The 22,907-nt window shown below is 46.6% G+C and overlaps 1 protein-coding gene across 1 annotated transcript in view; it reads left to right on the top strand.

Annotated features, from left to right (window-relative positions):
- Positions 1 to 22,907, top strand: part of TTLL6 (tubulin tyrosine ligase like 6) — a 35,110-nt gene that overhangs the window by 9,536 nt on the left and 2,667 nt on the right. The window contains 10 exon segments of the mRNA XM_024744460.1: positions 60 to 178; positions 316 to 446; positions 1,948 to 2,104; positions 2,888 to 3,031; positions 3,632 to 3,717; positions 8,333 to 8,558; positions 9,900 to 10,075; positions 11,373 to 11,561; positions 12,239 to 12,416; positions 13,359 to 13,640. Coding sequence (XP_024600228.1) covers positions 60 to 178; positions 316 to 446; positions 1,948 to 2,104; positions 2,888 to 3,031; positions 3,632 to 3,717; positions 8,333 to 8,558; positions 9,900 to 10,075; positions 11,373 to 11,561; positions 12,239 to 12,416; positions 13,359 to 13,640 — 1,688 coding nt within the window.

The raw sequence follows: 22,907 nt of genomic DNA, 5'->3' as shown, positions 1-22,907 counted from the left end.
ACGTGCTCCTCCCCCACTTCCCGGCTGACGGGCCTTTCTTTCTCCACCTGCCACGGCAGTGCGTAGGGCTGCCCAACAGTATGGCCTTCGAGAGGGAGGGGAAAACGACGACTGGACTCTCTACTGGACTGACTACTCGGTGTCGCTGGGGCGGGTGATGGAAATCAAAAGTTACCAGGTATCTGGGTCAGAGCCGGTCCTCTGTGTAAGCGTGGCATCTACCCCGTGGAGCCCCAGTCTTATGACTGTCCCCAGGGGGAGCTCATGGGTACTCCCATGGGCCCCCTTGTTCACGACTTCCGGCTTCCTTTGCAGAAAATCAATCACTTCCCAGGGACGACTGAAATCTGCCGCAAGGACTTGCTGGCCAGGAATATGAGCCGCATGTTAAAGATATTCCCAAAAGATTTCCACTTTTTCCCTAGGACCTGGTGTCTTCCTGCTGAGTGAGTGCCCACCTGCGCCCCTTTCTCCACTCCCCACCGCCAATTTACATTTTCCACTTGCCCCCGAGTCCCTGGTTGCTACTTTCCCTTCCCATAGGGTCTCCCATCTCTCTCTCCTCTTCAGGAAGAGAAGGAACAAAGGGTGTGTCCAAGGTTGAGAAAACACAAGGCTCTGCCTATACAATTAGATGACATTTAGGGGCTGGGTGCCTTGGAGCCTGTGCCTGCAGTTGGGATGAGAATTTGTTCTGACCTTGAAAGCTGTTGATTTTGAACTTGTTCCAGCCTTTTCACTGTGCACTTTTGGAATTTTTAAGGCCCTCGAGCATTTCTGGAGGGAGTGAGGTAATGGTTAGCACCCAGGTTAGGAGCAGGGAGGGACACCTGACCTCTGACCCATGGCAGTGCCGTGGATGGCAGTCAGCCTTTTCCCATCTCTGGTCTCACTATATCCATCTGGAAAATGGACATCCATTCCTGGTACCTAAAATACTCTGGACCACATCACGAGAAGCAGGAGGAATGTGAGATGACGTGAGCACGGCCTGGGTACAGTCTGGTGTTTGGGACGAGGTGGGGGAGTAGAGGAGCATTGCCATCAGAATTATACTTACTCACAAAGGCCTCCCCAGGAATCCCACTCTCCCGTCTCCCCCCAGTGCTTTCCCAAACCAAGCGCCCCAGAGTTCCCAGCCTTTCCTAACTTGTCTGGAACAATTTGCAGAGCTTAGCAGCAACTTCAGAGAAAATGTGTTTGCCATCGGGTTGACAGGAGCCTCCAGATTTCATGGCCACTGAGGGACATTGCAGTCATGTGACTTCTCCAGTGGTGACAATGTTCCTTTGAGTTAAAAGGCAAAATAAGAAGTATAACGAGCCTGAGATTTATAACCCTTGAAGTTGGTTTCTTTCTTCTGAATATACTTTCTTCAAACTACGTTCAAAGATAGCATTTGCCCTGTCACACTCTAGCTGGAGTGGAGGTGTTACAGAGGAAAGGCTGAAGCCCAGAGCAGGGGAAGAGACTGATGGATCCAAGGTCACATCATTTGTCAGGGCCTGAGTCAGATTCAGAACTTCACACCTCTTGTCTGCAAACTCAGAGAGCCGAAGCGCTTGGATCACAGTTAGTTACCTTTGTGGGGTGTGTGGCGTGGACCAGCACCGTGCCCGCATCATGTCATGTGTGAGATAGCTGTCATTGTCTTCATTGTGTAGATGATGGAATTGAGGCTTAGAGAGGTCAAGTCCCGGTAAAGGGCTACACCGCTGGTGAGTGCTGTTGCCGGGGCTAAAATCCAGGTCTGAGTTCCCTCCAGAGCCCATCTTCTCTCCGCTGTGTGTGCTCGACTGCCTCTCCTATAACCAGATCTCTGGGCATCTGTCTGTCAACTCCAGGGCTTTTGTCACTTTTTTCTTTTTTTTAAAATAAAGAGCTAGCCTTCATTTTCACTGATTCCCCCCGCTAAAGGTGTATCTCATTCTCTTCCTGCTCTGGTAGCTGGGGAGATTTGCAGAACTACAGCAGGTCAAGAAAAAATAAGGTGTACATCTGTAAGCCGGATTCGGGCTGCCAGGGCAGAGGTATATTCATCACCCGGACAGTGAAGGAAATCAAACCAGGGGAGGATATGATCTGTCAACTCTATATCTCAAAGGTACTTCCTCATCGTGATTAGTTATTTATCATCCACGGCAACCTCAGGCTGAAGCTCCACTGGACTGGTTGTGAAAAGAGGGAAGGGATGGTGGGGTGGGGGTGAAGCCAAGTCCTGCCTTGGACTTGGTCGGACCAAGCCTTCTGACCAGAGACGTGTCGTGTGCCTGGGCCAGAGCGCCCTTGCCCTTGCACTCTTGTCGATTGGTCTAGCGCTGCCAGGCTGGCCCCTTGCCTCTAACAGACGGCAGCTGGGAGAGCCCCTTGGGTCTGTGGAGGCCCCACCTCCTTTGGGAGAGGGAAGTAGCCCTGGAGAGAGCATGGTAACCAGCTGTCCATGACTGGAGGTATAGCCCTTTACAGGGAGGGAGCCTTCTAGAAGGTGCATAGGAGACCTGGCTGGCATCGCAATCAATACTGCAACTGCAGGGAGAACTCTGGCAGAAGTGCGACGGTAGCAAGCCCCGGGTGGTGACAACATGGCCTTCATCGCAGGCCTTTTTCATGTTATTTTGTCTTGTTGCCAGGAAAGCTCTTGGAGGTGGTTACTCGTGCCATTTGACAGATGAGGAAACTGAGGCCTGGTGTGGTTAGTGGCTTGCACAAGGTCACATGGCCTAAATCCCCTTGTCCCCCTCCCCAACCCCAGCCTGGCCTCTGTAACGCGAGCTGAAACGCGGTTTCACTGGAGCTGAAACCACGAAAACAAGACAGGGCGCTAATGGGCTTCAAGTCGGGGTTTCTCCTCTGACGCCGCCGTGTGTCTTCTGTTCTCTCCTCCCAGCCCTTTATCATCGACGGGTTCAAGTTTGACCTACGGATTTACGTGCTCATGACGTCCTGTGACCCTCTCAGGATTTTTGTGTACAACGAAGGACTGGCGCGCTTCGCCACCACCTCCTACTCCCGCCCCTGCCCAGACAACCTGGTGAGCTCGGGGACACGCCGCCTCCCCTCCTCTCTTAGCTGGTAAAAAATCCGAGTCACACCTACCTTCTCAAGGCATGGTGGATGTGGCTGTCACTTGCTGAACTGTGGTTTACTATGTGCCAGGGCGTATCTGTTCTTTCGTTTAGCCCTCCCAAGAGCCCTCAGAGACAGGGATTATCATCTCCAGTTTACAGATAAGGAAATTAAAATCCAGGTATAAGGGACTTGTCCAAGGTCACAGAGCTAGGAAGAGGTGAGGTGGGGACTCGTGGCCTGACTGCAAAGCAACAATTCCGTGGTGCTCAAGGAAAGAAGGATGTGGGCAAGCCCCCAGCCCTCCCCCAACGTCCCCAGGCCCTCAGGGCTCCTGAAGTCCTCCCTCAGCAGAGCGCCACCCAACCTCAGGAGGGGGAGTTTCTTATGCTCCAGGCTGTAGGATACGCCTTCTTACTTCCTCTGTTTTGCCAGTGTAAGTAAGCCCTAAGACGCCCCTTTTCTTTTCCATCTCTGTAAGCCCCAGGGGCCATGGAAGGGCACAGAGAGGAAGTGGAAGGCTGCCCTTCCTCCTGACCCCACAGACTTGTGTCTCTTTCCCCAGGACGATATCTGCATGCACCTGACTAATTATTCCGTTAATAAGCACAGTCCCAATTTCCTCCGAGATGCTCACTCTGGCAGCAAGAGGTAAGGAAGCGGCTTCCCTTCTCTTTTCTTTCCCTGCTGGGCTCCGAGCTGCTCTCTGAGATTCTATCCAAACCCTGTCAGTCCCCATCAGTGTTTCCATCTTGGGCCACATGGTGTCAGAAGATATTTCTTTGCCTCTAAGCCCAGAACAGACTCCTTAGTCTCTGCCCTCTGGCTGTTAATCATTGAAAGAAGGCCACGTCATAAACCCTAGGAGATTGGGAGGAGGAGAGATGGATACACACACACACACCAAAACATACTCTTATTACAGCTGGTCCTTCTGACATTTCTAGACCAACAGATATTTATCGATTGCTGGTCTGACACCGGAGAAGGACCTGCCAGGCCTGTGGTTCCCTGGGGTGTTGCTCCAACAGAGATTCTCAAGTGATGTGTCACGATGCCCCTGCTCTTTCTCTTGCATCAGACTTAAAGGACTGATATACAGGCAGTCTGTTTGGCTTCAGAGCATCAGAGAAGCACAGGAAATTTCATGACTCCCTTGGTAGCAGAGTTCCAAAAAGCAAATGGAAAATCACTAGGTTAAGCCTGCTGGAAGGGGACGTGTTGGGCTGGCAGGAGGCGATCTCCCCCTTGTCGGAGGGCGCTGGCCACCCGACTTTGCCCACGGCTCCCCCCCTTCCTCTTTGCCCACCTGGTCTGTGGGCACCCTCTGGCCTCCTGCGCGGTTGCACGTTGAACATCGGGGCTCGGTGAGGCCCGGCTTCCAGTCCCCACCCTGACCCACGCCAGCTGAGTCAGCTGGAGCAAGTCCCTTCACCTCTCTGAGCTTCCATTTCTTGGTCTGTAGAATAGGGCAGTGAGACGCCCTGCCCTGCCCACCTCGTAGGGTCACCCTGAGACTCAGGTGACCTGTGACAGAGCACAGATAATGCCTGTAGTTACTGTGATTTCTCCTTCGTCTAAAGGCACGTCATCAAAGGCCCCTCATCTCCCTCCTCTTATGGGAATGGACTCCCCACCAACAGCCTTTGGGCCCTCAGGCTGTGATGGGGGTGTGTGTCATGTGGTGCCAGGGCTAAGGTGACGGTGTGGAATATTGTCCTGCTACCCTAATTCCCCTCCCTCCTTCCCCTTCCTTCTCCTCGCCTCACTCACCGGGCCCTGGCCTCATCCCTCTTCTCCATCCCTGCTCTCTGCTGGAGCTGTCGGCTGCCCCCTCTTCCCCTGCCCCTGCAGTACCCCCCAACCTGTCCCCCTGCGGTGCTCCAGGCCCATCTCTCCTCAGCTGCACCTGGATGTCTCCCCGTTGCTTCCAGCTCAGCATTTCCCAATGTCATGTGTTCTCTCACATCACTTCCACCTCAGCAGTCCAAGCTTCCCCCTCTCTAACTTCTAACCCGCAGGACTGGAGAGTTTGGTGTCATCTTAGATGTTTCCTCTTCCAGCATGTCATTGAATTCTGAAGTTTCCCCCTTCAAATGTCCCTCCATCCCTTCCTTTCCACCAGACAGCCGCATGGCCTCCTCACTCTTCTTAGCCCCAGCCACCTCTGCTTAACCTTTCTGTACCTCCGGTTTCTCCTCTCTAAAATGACGCAATAAGGAATTCCCAGGCAGTCCAGTGGTTAGGACTCTGCAATTCCACTGCAGGGGGCCCGGGTTTGATCCCTGGTCGGGGAGCTGAGATCCCGCAAGCCACAGGGCGCGGCCCAAAAAATAAATAAATAAAATGACACAATAAACATGAATCCCAGCTGGCCAGCCTCACAAATATGCCGTAAGGACCTATTGAGATGATGGGTATGAATAGGCCTCAAAAACAATGCCCCCTGTGCAAGTGGGTGCCGTTATTATCACACATTCCGTATACTCATTACTTCTGCTCTCAGGTAACCGGTGTGGCTCCCAGGTGCCTAGAGCATCCAATTCAAACTCCTCTGCTTGCTGTATGCTTTGACCAGACCCCATTTCCCACTATTATTATTACTACATTAATAGTTACCATTTTATTTGTTGAGCGCTTCCTGTCTGCCAGGCACTGCTCTAAGAAATTTACATTCCTCAACCTATTTAATCCTCATAACAACACCATAAAGTTGGCGTGATATGATCACCCCGATTTTGCATATTGGGGAACAGGTGTAAAAAGGTTAAGAAACTTGCCCAAGTTCGCACAGCTAGGAAGTGGCAGAGCTGGAATTAACCCTGGAGTCTGTGCCCTTAACCGCTAGCGGTACTGCCGGTGCCACCCGCTCCGTGGTGCTCTCCCAGGACACTCTTTTGCTCATTTTTGATACACAGGCCTTGCTTGTTCCCACCTCTCTGCCTTTGCTCAGCTCCAACTGAAAACATGGGAGAACATCCTTGATGTCAAACTAAGCTTCCGTGTTGCCTTCTCTGACCTGGTTCTAGGTGCTGGTTCAGCCATATAACCACTGCAGTGTGGGTGAAACCCATCTTCTCTGTGGGCCTCTGATTCCTCACCTGTCAGATGAGAGGATTGGCTTCCATCTCTAAGGACAAGCCTATGGAATCCGAGTCTAACCACCCCCAGTAACCTCTCTGTCTCTGGGCTCCCACCACCCTCACGGTCAGCATCAGCTGTAGCCCGTAACTTCTCTGTGCTTGGGGCGCATGTTTTCCTTGTGTCCCCAATGGTACTTAAGTTCCTTGATGGTTAGAATGGTGCCCTGGCCTTCTAGGTGCCTCCCATGTTGCGGGGCAGAGTCCTTTCCTTTTCTCCCTCCTGTTTGCTTTCACCTTTCCTCATCTTCCTCTTCCCCATCTTTTGAGACAATCTGCTTCTCCTACTAGCCCATCCCCTACCTCAAACTCCCCCCTCCCTAGCCTGAGGCCAGCTGTACCGGCAGTAAATCCCCGCCAGGCTGCAAACTCAGTAGGAGCAATGAAGAAGAAGAAAAACTGGAAACCTGGCAGGCCTCTGGGGCAGAGACCGGGTCCTCTTCGTCTTTCAGGGTGCCTGGCACATAGCTGTTCAATTGAATGCACTAGCCACTGGCCGTTATGAAATTGCACAATTATGTGTATTCATTGTGATGTGCCTGAGTCATCGAGAAGAGGTTATGTTATGATTCATAACGTCTGTTGTAAGAAGGCAGAGGTGTGTATAACCTACTCTGGGAACATTTATTTTCCAGTTAGGCAAATTAAACACTTTTTTTTTTTTTTTGCACTTGAAAGGGTTGCTTTCAAGCGATCTGGAAAATTCACGTACGTGCAACACTCCATCCTTGACAATGGCAGGTAGAAAAGGTGTGCCTCTATATTGAGTGGCCTCTGTTTATCTGTCGTGATATAGATGCATCTTTGGTTGTCTCATGTGTGTGCTGACTCCTCATACGGTCCTTAGGCTTCCCAGAAGAGAGGTGCTGGTTTCTTGGGATCCCCTCATTGCATGAGTTTTGCACACACAGCAGGTCCTTAGCAAATGTGCATTGGCTCCATTGACGGGAGTCCATCTAGCTCTTTGGATGGCCCGGGTGAGCTGTGTTTCCTGTCTTCTCATCCTTCTCTTTGTTCTTCATTCCCCCGCATCACCCGTATTTCCTCCTCCAATATTTCCACTTCCCACTTTGGTTCTCTGTGCACACCTGTGTGCGTGTGAGTGTCTGTCCCCGCCATTGCCTTTGGGACCTGTCAGATTCGCCCTGTCTCTGTACTGCCCAGCTCAGAGCTGACCGGAACATTTCCTCAGATGTTTCCTCACAAACCTCTCCTCATGGGGTAGATATCCTCTGATTTCTGTGATAGGGTGACCAGCCATCTAGGTTTGCCTGTGACTGAGGGGTTTTCTGGGATGTGGCACTTTCAGCTCTAAAATCAGACTGTCTGGTTTGCCCTGGGACAGTTGGTAACCCTATCTGTTGAGATGCCCTGGGGTTTCCTTTCCCCTCTGGTCAGCCCTTTAGGGGGTTAATAATGAACAAAATTTCTGTGTCTTTAGCGTCCCCAGAATCCCCTCAGATAGCTGAGGTGGAACCCAGTTATCGGTGGCCTTAAAAGCCTCCCTAAGTGCTTCTAATGAACACCACAGGCTGAGAAACCATTGCCTCCAAAGCAAAACCATGATGTAGGGTGTTTTTTTTTTGCGATACGCGGGCCTCTCACTGCTGTGGCCTCTCCCGTTGCGGAGCACAGGCTCTGGACGCGCAGGCTCAGCGGCCATGGCTCACGGGCCTAGCCGCTCCGCGGCATGTGGGATCTTCCCGGACCGGGGCACGAACCCGTGTCCCCTACAGTGGCAGGCGGACTCTCAACCACTGTGCCACCAGGGAAGCCCGTAGGGTGTGTTTTTAAGAAATTTTTTATTCATCCATTCAGCTCTCACCTGGGATACCGAGTCCCTGCCCCAGCCCACAGGTGCTTTCTATGTTACAGTGAAAGTGCCCAGGCCAGGGCTTACGTGTCAGTGTATCTCTGCCCACTCCAGGACTGTGGAGGCTTGAGGAGTATGGCCCTGTGGCTCCTCCTGGGCCGACACAGCCCTGGTATGACCCTGGCTCCTGGGTGTCCCTCCCCACTGGCCTTGGGGCCTTCTCTTCTCCAGAAGTTTCTGGTTTCCAGCATGCCATGGCCTTAGATGACCAGAGGTGGGCTGCCCTGCCTCATGGCCCGTGGTTCCCTTCCAGGAAGCTCTCCACCTTCAACGTGTACATGGAGAGCCACGGCTACAACGTGGGGCAGATCTGGAGAGATATCGAGGACATCATCATCAAGACGCTCATCTCGGCTCACCCCATCATCAAGCATAACTACCACACCTGCTTCCGCAATCACACACTCAACAGTGCCTGCTTTGAAATCCTGGGCTTCGACATTTTGCTGGATCACAAACTCAAGCCCTGGCTGCTGGAGGTGCGGGCTTGGGGCGAGGGGTGCAACTGACGCCTGTTACCAGGGTGGGCTAGCCGGGCCCATCCTTCCGCCCTCCTGCTCAGCCAGGATGTTGTAATCCACTTCCCAAGCCACTGCCCCCCGCCGCCGAGGCGCTTGCTGCCTGGGGCTTCTCCCTTTGCTGAAAAGTGGCCACCAGAGGGAGGTAGACGGCCGGGAATTAGAGAATTCCTTGTGCCTTCTTGAGGTCCACCCAGACTTAGAAGCTCTAATCTCAGGCCCAGAGTGATTCTAAAGACAGCTCTACCTTTCATAACAGAGTCATCTCCCAGAAAGGGGTGGTTCTTCACCAAAGCTGGGTGGAGGATGTTCAAGATCAGACAGGAGCCACCAGGCTTGGTTCTTAGGGGCCTGGACCACTCAGTTCCAAGCACCAACGGAGAGCGGCCCGGTGTCTGTGGGCATGGGAATGGGTGGGGAGCCACTCAGTGAGTTTCTTGCTTCCCCCAGACCCATGGGGTGGTGGGAAGAGGAGGAAGAGAAGCTCCTGGGTGGCCTCCTCTCTTCCCGATTGGACCTGTGCAAGCAGCCCTCTCCCGTGGCCATTCAGGGTGCACGCCGGGAGTGGGGGTGGGAGTGGGGCTGCGGTACAAATCAGAGGTGATGGTGACAGCTGCCAGTGACACAGCGTCAGCCCTCAGAGCGCAAGACCCAGATTTACAGATCAGATTCCTGGGGCCTTGCCTTTCCTCCATTCCCAGCCCTTATTCCCAAGTGTGGCTGGGAAGGAGAATATGGCCGTTTGGAGCTCTCACCCGAAGAGCAGAATAAGCCACCAGGAGCAGGCCTTCAGAAACTGCTGGAAACCTTCAAATGTCACACAGTGCCTCTGAACAATGTAGACTCTTCTGTGGGCAGAAATGAGTCCTCTCCGTCCTCCCACCAGTCTCCCTGTCAACCCCGGTCAGGATCCCAAATGCATCACTCCTTTCCCCTCCCCACCTCCCAGCCTGGCCCTTCGGACTGTCCCCTTCCGTCTACTCTCTGGGATGCACAGTGCACGGGACAGGGCACACGCACACCAGGTGGAGGGGAAACCAAAGACAGCCCGCCCCCCGCCCTCTGCCATGCTTCTCAGGAAGACAGGACTAAAATGAAAGCTAGTTAAACTGGGGGGGTTTCTGCTTCCTCCTTTCTTCACTGTGGCTCCAGTCTAGACCCTCTCTCCGTCTCCTTTCCACTCATCTTGGTAGCCAGGGCCCTGACTGAGGTGGGCTCGGGTGGTTCCCTGGAGGGGCCATTTCGCCTCACACCTTGCTTGCACCCTGCCCAGCCTCCCCAGCTGCCATCTTGCCCTCACAGGTCAACCACTCTCCGAGCTTCTCCACTGACTCCTGGTTGGATAAAGAGGTAAAGGACAGTCTGCTGTATGACACTTTGGTCCTGATCAACCTGAGAAGCTGTGACAAAAAGAAAGTCTTGGAGGAGGAGAGACAACGGGCGCGGTTCCTGCAGCAGTGTCGTTCTCGGGAGACCAGGTACAGTAATGGGTCAATTCTAACAAATGATACTCCCGTTTGGAAAATTAACATATAGTGGCAGGATGTGGCAGTTTGAACAGTTTTACTGTGGCTATTCCTTTGTTCCTAAAAATAGATTAAGTTATAGACATAAATACCTGTGGTGGATATGAGTTTATTAATATCACATGAAGATCCAGGGATTGCCAATTCAAAAGTAAAACCATTTATCTATACAAAAAGGAAGATTTGTCCATCCTCCCCTTGCCACTGTGTTGGCAGGAGCCTCTGTCGCCCTGCTCCCTGCTGGGTAGCATTTACCTTTTAACAGAGGCCTTCCTCTGTAGAGTGAGAAAGAAGACAGGAGCCTGGCCAAGGAGTGGCTTTGTTGCTTTTCAGATCCCACGGTGGCCCGCTGCCCCCCGCATGAGCAGAGCCAGCCTGATCCTTCGGGACTGAGCTTCTGGAACCGGGGCATGGCATCTCGGTTTGGATGGCACTGTGTTTCTCAGAGCGTGTTCACGTGCACTGTCTTCCCTGGAAGGGGGATGGGTAGGCGGTAGCATGGGGTGTTGTATGGTCCTATTTTTGGAGCTAAGAAGACCAAGACTCTGGAAGGGGAATTGCCTTGTACAGGTCACCTCGCTGGTAAGTGGCAGGTCTGGACACAGAGCCCACTGGGTGGGCTGCCTTCCATTAAACTCCTGGAGAAGGAGGCAGCGTCAGCTAAGGGGCGGCCAGGGCCCGTCTCTGGATCAGTCTCCTCGTCACGACTTGGCCCTGGGTGGCTCAGGGGCTCCTGGTTTCCCTGCTGTAAAAGGGGCTTATCGTTCCTCGCTCCCTGACCTCCACCTCCCCGGGGGGCTGTGAGGAAGAATGAGATCATCACAGCTCATAAAAGCTCATCAGGCTCATCCACGAAGCCCTCAAATTTAGCAGAACACAGGCTGCCAGTTCGCCAGAGAAGGGTAGCAGGGGCTGTGATTGGGAAGATGGCGACAGTCTGCCTCGTCAGAACAAAGCCAAGAGGGAAATAGGCTCTACTTGTAACGGGAGAGAATTTGGTGAGCTGTCAGGAAGACCGTTCCAACCAGCTCTCAGTGCACTGTGACACTTGCTGTCCCGGGAGGGCTAGAATCTCCTTTCAGGGAAACGTTCATGCGTTCATTTATTTAGGAAATGCTGACTGACCACCGTTGCGTGCGAGGCCTCCGTCTGGCCCTAGATGACATCTGTGTCCTTGGAAAGGCCATGTCCTCTCCAAGCTCGGTCCCAGGAAACCCCAACTGCAGCCCTGTGTTCTGCTTCCCAACAGGAAGGAGGAAGTCAAGGGCTTTCAGGCCGTGCTTCTAGAGAAAACTGAGAAGTATGAAAAGGAAAACTGTGGAGGCTTCCGCCTGATTTATCCCAGTGTGAATTCGGAGAAGTATGAGAAGTTTTTCCAGGACAACAACTCCCTCTTCCAGAATACAGTTGCTTCCAGGGCTCGGGAGGTGTATGCCCGGTAGGAAGGCTCCTGGGGCTAGGGGAGCAGGGTGTTGGGGGAAGAGGGGTTTGCTTGACCTGAGGGGTAACCTTGGGGCAGCCTTGAAGTTGCTTTGGTCTCGCAAGGACCAGAAATCCTAAGATTCTTTGGTGTGGGATGTTGTTAAGTGGATATGAGGCTGTTTCTAGAAACTCACCCATGAGACAGGTACCCCCACCCCACTCCAGAATGCCCAGCCCCTCAGGGCTGCCTCCTGGATTCATGCAGGTGTCAAATCTAAGGGCCGGAAGGGACTCATCCCATCCGGTCCATTCCCCGCCCTCCACCTCATTTCATGGAGCAGAAAAAGGATCGTACAGCAGATAACGACAGAAGAGGCTCTAGAACCCCCGTCTCCTGAGTCATGTGACTGAGTTATTTCCGTCACATCATTGGCCAGAGAGGCCCAGCATATGAAGGGGTCCAACGTGGGAGCCCCTAACTTTAGCGCCCTACCCAGACCTTCTTCCCAGCACCTGCCAGTTGTGGCATCTGGCCTACTGGGAAATGAGGAGAGAGGTGGGGTGTGGTGAGTGGGGTGCAGCCCGCCACCCCACTCTATGAGGTGGGCAGGGCAGGGTGTCTCATTGCCCTCAAGGAGAGTGTCCACATTCCCAGCCCATCCCTAACCTACATGACTGTTCCTCACTGGGCAGGCAGCTGATCCAGGAGCTGAGACTGAAACAGAAGAAAATATCCTTCCAAACGAAAGATAAGAGGGTGGAAATGCAGGGGGAATCAGCAGGCAAGCGAGCGAGAGGCAAGTGCATGCGGAACTGGCGACAGAAGCGAAGGCAGGAGTGCAAGACCACCACCAGCCTGGCCTCCAAACAAGTAAACCTGGATGGGAGGGGAGCGCACATGCCCAGCACCCTTCCCTGGCTGGGGCCAGTTCAGGGGGCGATGCTGAGGAGACCGCTACTGAGATAGGCACACTGAAGGAATGGGGCCGCGTGGAGAGCTGGGCCCTGGGAGGGGAGCCCGGAGGCCTTCAGAGGATCCCTCCATCCAGGCAGAGAGGACTCTCGCTGGTCTGCCCTTCTTCCTTCAGCTGGAGTAAAAGCAGCTGGGAGGCTGACCACCATCCCCATGTAGGGAGTAGGCTCTAAGACTACCTGTGGTCATGGTCCCCAGCTCTAGTTTGGGTTGGAATGCTCCCCTCCAGGGGCACAGCTGAGAGAGGAGGCCACAGGGAAAAGCTTCTGGGAGGCAGGACCTCAGAACACTACATGGGGTGACTGAACACAGCTGGTGCTTCCAGCCTGCTCTCTGCTCCAAGTGTGGACCAGCCTCTAGGCTGGGGCCAGCTATCCAGTTGTCCTATCATCTGAATCTCTGGATCCCCCGCTTCTCTGCCTAGCTCTCTCTTCTGGCTCACTGGAAAGATTCATTGACTTTTCAGTCTATCTCCTTCTCAAAGACTTACCTGAAGGGACAGGTTTAGAGCAGGTTTTTTATTTTTTAAAAAGATAAGTTTGTTAGGGTCATAGACCCTTCGAGAATCTGATAAAAGCTATGGAATCTTTTGCCAGAACGTATACAAAGATACAATTTTAAAACTGCAGTTTCAAGTGGCTCAAAGGCCCCGTGAAACCATCCATGAGCCCTTTAGGGGTCCTTGAACCCCAGGTTAAGAGCCCCCGATTAGAGAGACTTTGATGCTGATTGCTTTCCTCTCCTCCTCATCTCCTTTGCACCTACCCTTGGGTGCAGATGATCTGGAAGTGGACAGAGCTGGGTTCCCATGGGCTGTACGTTTGCTTTCCTCCTTCCCAGTACCTCCAGCCATTGACATTGGTGTCCTGCACACCCGACTTGCTGTCGAGCATCAGAGACACAAAGAAAAATGAGACAGACGACAGCCTCGAGCAGGAGGCCCCCAGGGAGGAGGCTGGCCCTGCTCCCCATAAGCCTACATCTGCGAGGCCTTACAGCTCTATTACTGACTTGAGGAATTCAAGCCTCCTCAGCTGCTCCAGGCCAGAGCTCAGTAAACCCGTCTCCGGAATCAAGGAAGCCAAGTCCACCTCTGCAGTGAACACAGTCACCAGCACTGTGGTAGGTGGAGCAGTCTGCCTTCCCTGAGGGCCGAACTGGTGGTGGGGTGGGGTGGGGGGTGAGGTAGGAGTCTGGCTTTCTGGTCCCTTCTCTGCACTTCCTATGGCCCTTTGAGTAAGCCACTTACCCTCTCTGGGCCTCGATTTCCCCACTTGTGAAGCCCAAGTTGTGGAATGGCATACTGTTAGGAGTCTAGACCTATACCTTTAGGGCTTTTAGAAAGGCCAGTCTTATGCATCCCCTCTTTGGGGCAGGTTACCACCTATTGTGTTAGCTTCTGTAGGGCTGCTGTAACAAATTACCATAAACTTGGTGGCTTGAAACACGAATCTATTCTCTCACAGTTCTGGAGGCTAGAGATCTGACAACAAGGTGTTGGCAGGGCCATGCTCCATGTGAGGGCTCTCTAGGGAGGATCCTTCCTTGCTTCTTGCTAGATTCTGGTGGTTGCTGGCAATCCTTGGCATTCCTTGGCTTGTGGCAGCACAACTCCAATCTCTGCCCCTGTCATCACATGGACTTCTTCCTGTGCTTCTCCTCTGTGTTTCTTTACATGGCTTTATAAGGACACCAGTCATTGGATTTAGGGCTCACCCTAATCCAAATGAGCTTATTTTAACTTGAGATCTGCAAAGATCCTATTTCCAAATAAGGTCACGTTCTGAGGCTGTGGGTGTACATATATTTTCGGGGGCATATTGTTGAACCCAGTCCACGACCTAAACAGTGTTTTTCAAACTCCATTGTTGTACGGACACCTTTTGAAGGAAAGAAAGCTCTTTTAGATTCCAATTGTAAACTTAAATTATTTGTGTAAATATATGCAAGCATAAAACCAGATATAAAGTCTTTACACGTATATAGCTCTTATGCAACTGCAAAACAAAACAAGTAGCACCAATAAAATTTGCATAAGATATTAATTTAATATGACAGTTGCTTTTCTATTTTTCCAGAAACTAAGTTGCCACATGAATGTAGTACCAACAATGCTAACGCAGGTTCTTTTGTGTTCATCATACTTAGGCCCACCAAGAGCTATGTGATGACTCTACTATAACTACTGGAAAATCTTCCGTGTTGTTGGGTCTTTGCTTGGTCCAAGTGCAGTGTAGAGTAGGGCAGTGTTTTTCAGATTTCTAACCACAGCCCACAGTAGAAATTCATTTTATTTCATAGTCCATCACACACACACACATACAACTGGAGAAAATTTTCTAAAACAGTGCTTAGCCACACTGCATACAGCGACTCATTCTTTTTTTTTTTTTTTTTTTTTGCGGTACGCGGGCCTCTCACGGTCGTGGCCTCTCCCGTTGCGGAGCACAGGCTCCGGACGCGCAGGCTCGGCGGCCATGGCTCACGGGCCCAGCCTTTCCGCGGCATGTGGGATCTTCCCGGACCGGGACACGAACCCGCGTCCCCTGCATCGGCAGGCGGACTCTCAACCACTGCGCCACCAGGGAAAACCTCATTCTATTCTTTTAAAAATACCCGTTACATGGGCTTCCCTGGTGGCACAGTGGTTGAGAGTCTGCTTGTCGGTCCAGGGGACGTGGGTTCTAGCCCTGGTCTGAAAAGATCCCACATGCCGCGGAGCAACTGGGCCCGTGAGCCACAACTGCTGAGCCTGTGCATCTGGAGCCTGTGCTGAAAAAAAAAAAAAAAATGGGTAGAGGCTTATATAGACATTTCTCCAAAGTGAAATCAGCCAGTCACGAAAAGACAGATACTGCATGATTCCACCTCTATGAGACATCTAGAGTAGTCAAACTCTTAGAAACAAAAGGTAGAAGGGTGGTTGCCAGGGGCTGTGGAGAGGCAGAAACAAAAGGATGTTTAATGGGTATAAGTGTCAGTTTTGCAAGTTAAAAAGGTTCTAGAGATGTGTTGTACAACAGTGTACATAGAGTTAACACTACTGTACACTCAGAAACGGTTATGATGGTAAGTTTTACATTATGTGGGTTTATGTGAGCCACAGCTACTGAAGCCTGCGTGCCTAGAGCCTGTGCTCCGCAACAAGAGAAGCCACCGCCAGGAGAAACCCACACACCACAACTAGGGAAAGCCCGCGTGCGGCAACGAAGACCCAACGCAGCCAAAAATAAATAAAATTTTAAAATAATAATAATGAGTAAAGAGTATACTTTGGGGAATCTGGCTGCCACTGTTTAGATCCTGGGGTCTCCTTTTATTATATATATGACTCCCATCTAGTCACTCTAATCTGCCTAAGCCTCAGTTTCCCCATCTAAAAAATGGTGTTTTCATAATAGTACCTACCAGCGGATCATTGTGAGGATTAAATGAAAGGATCCAAGAAAGTGGATCCACGAGTGGTGTTTATCACACAGGAGTCAGTACGCATTAGCTGTTATTTTAATATAACTACTTCTTAAGACTGCCCTTGTTCTTTTTGCATTAACTTAAGGCTTAAAGCAGTACTATTTAACACTAAAGAGATTAAAAAAATAAGGCAGCTAACAACAATTCATTATTTTTTTTCTTTTTTGGATTTCATGTTGATTTAATCAAAATCATTGGTTCAGGATGTTGTATCATACTTGGTTCATTCAAAGCCTTTGACTGGTTTGTTTATTTACTTGTCCCTTTATCCCTATGCTCACCTCCCATTCATCTATCCACCATCTTTTGTTAGTTTGTTTCTTTGTAAAGAAGGGATTTCTAAATTTTTTTATAATCTTTATTTTGTAATTTTTATTTAAAAAAATTTTTTGGTCACGCTGTGTGGCATGCAGGATCTTAGTTTCCAGAGCAGGGAATCTAACCCGCGCCCCCTGCAGTGGAAGCACGGAGTCTTAACCACTGGACCGCCAGGGAAGTCCCAAGAAGGGAGTTTTTTAAATACATGCATTTAAAATCTGTTTAAATGTGATTGGGTTATTTATCTCATTCTATGTCCTATTTTTTTTCTTATTGAACCCCACTTTTTTTTTCTAAAATCTTAACTGTACAATTCTGACAAATAAATACACCTGTGTAATCCATATCCCTATCACAATATAGAACTTTCTGATATTTCCCCAAAGTTCCCTCCTGCCCATTCCTAGGCAATTGCCCTCCTGCTCCCTGCATCCCTCCTCAAGGCATCCACTATCCTGACTCTGACTTTTTCCATCTTAGAGTAGTTTTGCCTATTCTAGAATTTTGTGCAAATGGAATAATATAGTATATATTCTTTTGAGTCTGACTTCTTTAGTTCAGTATTATATCTGTGAGATTCATTCATGTTGTTGGGTATATCAGTTGTTTGTTCTTCTTTATTGCTGAATTGTGTTCCATTGTACAAATACACTGCAGGGTTTTTTTTTTATCATTCTCCTGTTGATGGACATTTGGGTTTTCCCGGTTTTTATTCTTTTATTGCTATTGTAATTAAAGCTCTTATGAACGTTCCTGTACAAGTCTTATTGTGGACATAGTTTTCATTTCTCTTGGATAATTACCTAGAAGAAGGATTACTAGGTCAAAGGGTAGATCTATGTATAACTTTATAAGAAACTCCAAAGTCTTTATTTAAAGTGATTGTATCTTTTGTACATTTCAGCCAACAATGAATGAAAGTACCAATTGCTCCACATTTGTCAACATTTGGTGCTATCTGTCTTTTAAATTTTAGCCACTCTAATGGCTATGCTGTGATTTCTTATTGCGGTTTTAATTTGCATTTCTCTGATGATTAAGCATGTCAAGCACTTTGTCAAATGCTTATTGGTCATTCTTGTATGTTTCTTTATGGAGAGTCTGTTCAAGTTTTTGCCTTCCTCCCTTTTAAGAAATGGGATTATTTATGTTTTTACTGTTGTGTTGTAGGAATACTTTATATAGTCTGGAAACTTGCCTATTCTTTTTCTTGATAGTGTTTTTTGATTAGTGAAAAAACTTAATTTTGATGAAGCTTATAAATTTTTCTTTTATGGTTTTTGCTTTCTGTGTCCTATATAAGAAATTTTCATGCACTCTCAGGTCACAAAGATATTCTCCTAGGTTTTTTCTAAAAGCTTTATAGCTTTAGCTTTGTGTATAGTTCCATGATCTGTTTCAAATTAACTTTTGAGTGTGCTAGGTGATGGGCACTAGGATTTTTTCCCCATATGCACATCTAGTTACTACACTATTTACTGAAAGACTTTCCTTTCTCATTGAATTGCTTGGGTGCCTTATAAATTCTAGTAAGGATTTTTGTTGTTGATTCTGTAGGATTTTCATCAAACAAGTATGTCATCTTCAAATAAAGATGGTTTTTACTTCCTTCTTTCCTATCTTTATGCCTTTTATTTCTTTTTCTTACCTTATTGCCTGGCTGGGATTTCTAGTACAGTGTTGAACAGGAGTGGAGAGAACAGATATCCTTGCCCTGTTTCCAGTCTTAAAGGGGAAACATTCCAGTCTTTTATCATTAAGTATGGTGTTAGCTGTAGGGTTTTTGTAGATATTCTTTACTAGGTTGAAGATGTTCGCTTCTATTCCTAGTTTGCTGAGAGTTGTTTTTAATCATGAATGGATGTTGAATTTTGTCAAGTGCTTTTTTGGTATCAGTTGATAGTATCATATAGTTTTTCTACTTTAGACTGTTAATATTGATTTTTTTTTTTTTTTTTTTTTTTTTTTTTTTTTTGGCTACACCTCGTGACGTGCAGGATCTTAGTTCGTGGACCGGGGATCAAACCCATGCCCCCTGCAGTGAAAGCACAGAGGACTGCCAGGGAAGTCCCATCATCGATTAATGTTTGATCTTGAGCCAGTCTTACATTCCTGGAATAAACCCCACTTAACCATGATGTATTGTTCTTTTTATGCATTGCTGGATTCAACTTGCTAATGTTTTATTGAGGATTTTTTTTTTTTTTTTGCGGTACGTGGGCCTCTCACTGTTGTGGCCTCTCCCGTTGCGGAGCACAGGCTCCGGACGCGCAGGCTCAGCGGCCATGGCTCACGGGCCTTGCTGCTCCCCGGCATGTGGGATCTTCCCAGACCGGGGCACGAACCCGTGTCCCCTGCATCGGCAGGTGGACTCTCAACCACTGCGCCACCAGGGAAGCCCTGTTGAGGATTTTTATGTCTGTGTTCATAAGAGATGTTAGTTTATAAGGTTTTTTTTCTTCTTTTACTTTTCTTTCTTTCTTTTTTTTTTTTTTTTTTTTTTTTTTTTTTTTGGTCTGTTAGCCCCATAAAATAAATTGGGAAGTGTTCCCTCCTCTTCTGTTTTCTGGAAGAGATAGTGTAGAATTGTCATTATTTCTTATTTAAATATTCGATTAGAGTTCTCCAGTAAAATTATCTTGGCCTGGAGATTTCTTTTCTGGAATATTTTAAACTACAATTCAATTTCTTTAATGTTATGTATTTTATTTTGAGTGAGTTTTGGTGGTTTGTGGTTTTTGAGGTATCAGTCCAATTTATCTAAGTTGTTGGATTTATATGTGAAGAGTTGTTTATAGTAGGTCCCTATTATCCTTGTAATGTCTGCAGAGTTTGTAGTGATACCCTCTCTTTCATTCCTGATATGGTTAATTTGTTTGTTCTTTCACTCTCTTTTTTTTCTTGGTAAGTGTTGCTAGGAGTTTATCAGTTAATTCTTTTCGAAAAACTGGGTTTTCGTTTCATTTTTTTTCTATTATTTTCCAATTTTTTATTTCACTGATTTCTGCCCTTATTAATACTTATGTTCTGCTTGCTTTGGATTATTTTCTTTTCTTTTTTCTAATTTCTTACGGGGGAAGCTTAGAATGTTGATTAAGACCTTCTTCCCTAATATAAACATTTAATGCTATAAATTTCTAAGAAGCAACTTTAGCTAGATACCACAAATTTTGATATGTTTTCATTTTCATTTAGTCCAAAATATTTTATAATTTCACTTGAGATTTTCTTTATGACCCATGGGTTATTTAGAAATGTAGGGTTTTTTTAATTAAAAAAAATTTATTTTTATTGAAGTATAGTTGCTGTACAATGTTATATAAATTACAGGTATACAATATAGTGATTCACAGTTTTTAAAGGTTATCCTCCATTTATTTTATTGTAAAATATTGGCTATATTCCCCATGTTGCGCAATATATCCTTGTAGCTTATTTTGTACCTAATAGTTTGTACTCCTTAATCCCCTACCCCTATATTGCCCCTCTCCCCTTCCCTCTCCCCACTGGTAGCCACTAGTTTATTCACTATATCTGTGAATCTGCTTCTTTTTTTTTTTTATATCCACTAGTGGGTTGTATTTTTTAGAGCCTACATATAAGTGATATCGTACAGTATTTGTCTTTCTCTGTCTGACTTATTTCACTTAGCCGAATGTCCTCTAAGTCCATCCATGTTACTGCAAATGGCAACATTTCTTTTTTTTTTTTATAGCTGAGTAATATTCCATTGTAAATATAGACCACATCTTCTTTATCCATTCGTCTGTTGATGGATACTTAGGTTGCTTCCATATCTTGGCAATTGAGAAATGTGTTGTTTAATTTTCAGTTGTTGGGAGGTTTTCTGTTACTGCTTTCTACTTTAATTCCATATCGTCAGAGAACATACTTTATATGATTTCAGCTCTTTGAAATTCGTTAGAGTTTATGTTATGACTCAGAATATGGTCTCTTTCGGAGAATGTTTCACGTGCACTTCAGAAGAATGTCTATTTTGCAGCTGTTGGGTAGTGAGTCAATTAGATCTGTTTGGTTGCTGATGTCGTTCAGTCCTTCTATATTCTTATTAATTTTCTGTACACTTAGTTCTGTTAATCACTGAGTTCTATTAATCACCGAAACCCACCTCAGGATTTCATCATGGACATGGGGGTACAGAGAGCAGAGAAAAGAAAAGAAGAAAAAAAGGTCTTTGAGCCACAGCTACAGGGCTTCTCGTAGAGCTTTCTCTGTCTACTCCCCAGTAGCCACTTTTGAGTTTTGAGTTGCCTTGAGTTCAGGTCAGAGGATACTGGAGGAAAAACAGTAGACTCACTGCTCTCTTGCTGGTACTTTAAATTCTCATCTTCCTCAATCTGCCTGCTACTGTTTACTTTTCAGAATTGTTGGATAGCTACTCTATGCATGCATTCTGTGCAGGTTTTATAGGAACAGTCAGTGGGAGAGACAGATGCAGTATGCTTAATCCATCTCAGCTAGAACCAAGACTACTGTCCCTTCTCATTGTTTTAAATTTCCTTATCCCTTTGATGTCTGCGTGATCCGTAGTGATATCCCCTCTTTCATGGATGATAAAAGCAATTTCTGTTTCCTCTTTTTTTAATCTTGATCTTACTATGGGCTTATCCATTTTATTAAGTAAAGAACCAGCTTTAAGCTTTGTTAATTTTCTCTATGGTTTATTTTCTATTTCATTGCTTTCCAGTATTATCTTTATTATTTCCTTTTTTTCCTACTAGCTTTTAGTTTAATTCGGTCACCATTTTCCAGCCTTTTAAAGTAGAAAGTTAGATTATTTATTGTAAGCCTTTCTTCCTTTCTAATATGTGTTTAGCACTATAAATTTCCCTGTAAACACTAGTTTATCTGCATATGTTGCATTTTTATTATCATTGTTTGAAATATTTCCTAATTTCCTTGTGATTTCATTTTTGTTCCATGGGTGATCTAGAAGTATATTGTTTAATTTTTTAATATTTAGGGATTTTCTAGATATGGTTATTAATTTCTAATTTAATTCCTTTGTGATTAGTAGAAATGCTTTGTTAAAATTTATCAAGACTTATTTTACGGCCCAGCAAATGATTTATCTTGATGAATGTTTCATGTGCACTTGGAAAGAATGTGTGTTCTACAGCTGCTGAGTATAATGTTCTGTGAATCAATTAGATCACTCTGGTTGACAGCGTCACTCAGATTTTCCATATCTGGACTGATTTAGTTTCTACTTTTTATATCAGTTGCTGAGAGATGGATGTTAAAATCTCAACCCCAATTGTGGATTTGTATATTTCTACCTTTTGTTCTGTCAGTTTTTGTTTCATGTGTTTTGAAGCTCTTTTATTAGGTACACATTTACAATTATTTTGTCTTTTTGATGTAGTGACCCTTTTATCATCATGAAATGATAAAATCTTCTTTATCCCAGGTAATACTCCCTGTCCTAGAATTTATTTTGTTTGATATTAATATAACCACTCCAGCTGGTTATGGTTAGTGTTTGCATGGTATATCTTTTTAAAAAAAATTCTTTTAATTTCAACTCACTTTTCTCATTCTATTTAAAGGATTTCTCTTATATACAGACATAAGTGGGTCTTGCTTTCTTATCCGGTGTGACAACATCTGCCTTATAATTGGAGTACTCCATTTTCATTTAATGTAGTTATTAATACAATTTAGGGCTGAAATTCTGTTTGTTTTCTATACATCTTTTCTGTTTCTGCTTTTCCCCCATGTTCCTCCTTTTCTGCCTTCTTTTGGATTAATCAAAAAGTGAGTATTTGTTAGTTTTAATTTCTCCGTCATCTTTTTAGTTGTAAGTTTTTGCCTTTTTGTGGGGGGTGTTATTCTATGGATTGCAATATTCATCTTCAGCTTGTCAGAGTCTCCTTAGAGGTAACGCTGTACTTAAATTTAAATATGGGAAACTTATTCTCTCTCTTGTACTAACATACACTACTAGTATCTACTCCAGTGCACATCTGTATACTGGTGATGAATTTTCTGTTTTTGTTTATCTGGAAATGTCTTTATTTAAAAGCCTTCATTTTGAAGGAGATTTTTGTTGGACCTAGAATTCTGGGTTAACATTATTCTTGAAGCACTTTCAAAATGCTGTTCCAGTTCTTCTGATCTTCTTCTTTTTCTTTTTTAATGAGAAATTAACTGTATTCATATCATTGTCCCATGTATGTAATGTGTCATTTTTCTCTGGCGGCTCTCTTTACCTCTGAATTTCAGCAGTTTGAAATGCAGTATGGTGTAGTTTTATTTGTATTTATCCTATTTAGGATTCTTGAGCTTGTTGGTTTTGTAAATTGATGTCTTCCACCAAATTTGAGAAGTTTCTCTCCATTATGTCTTCATATATCTTTCCTGCCTTATTTTGTTCCTCTCTGTTGTATTTTCTGTCTCTATCAGGACTCTAGGTAGCTCATATAAATAGAATCATACAATATTTGTACTTCTGTGTCTAGTTTATTTCACTTAGAATAATGTGTTCAAAGTTCATTTATGTTGTAGCGTGTATCAGAATTTCCTTCCTTTTTGAGGCTAAATAATATTCCATTGTGTGTATACACCACATTTTTTTTT

Source organism: Neophocaena asiaeorientalis, unplaced genomic scaffold (assembly GCF_003031525.2).
Source record: "Neophocaena asiaeorientalis asiaeorientalis breed wild unplaced genomic scaffold, Neophocaena_asiaeorientalis_V1.1 scaffold1, whole genome shotgun sequence".
In the NCBI taxonomy this organism is placed as follows: domain Eukaryota; kingdom Metazoa; phylum Chordata; class Mammalia; order Artiodactyla; family Phocoenidae; genus Neophocaena; species Neophocaena asiaeorientalis.
The sequence above is the reverse complement of the archived record's forward strand: the minus strand, read 5'-3'. Positions and strand labels throughout refer to the sequence as shown.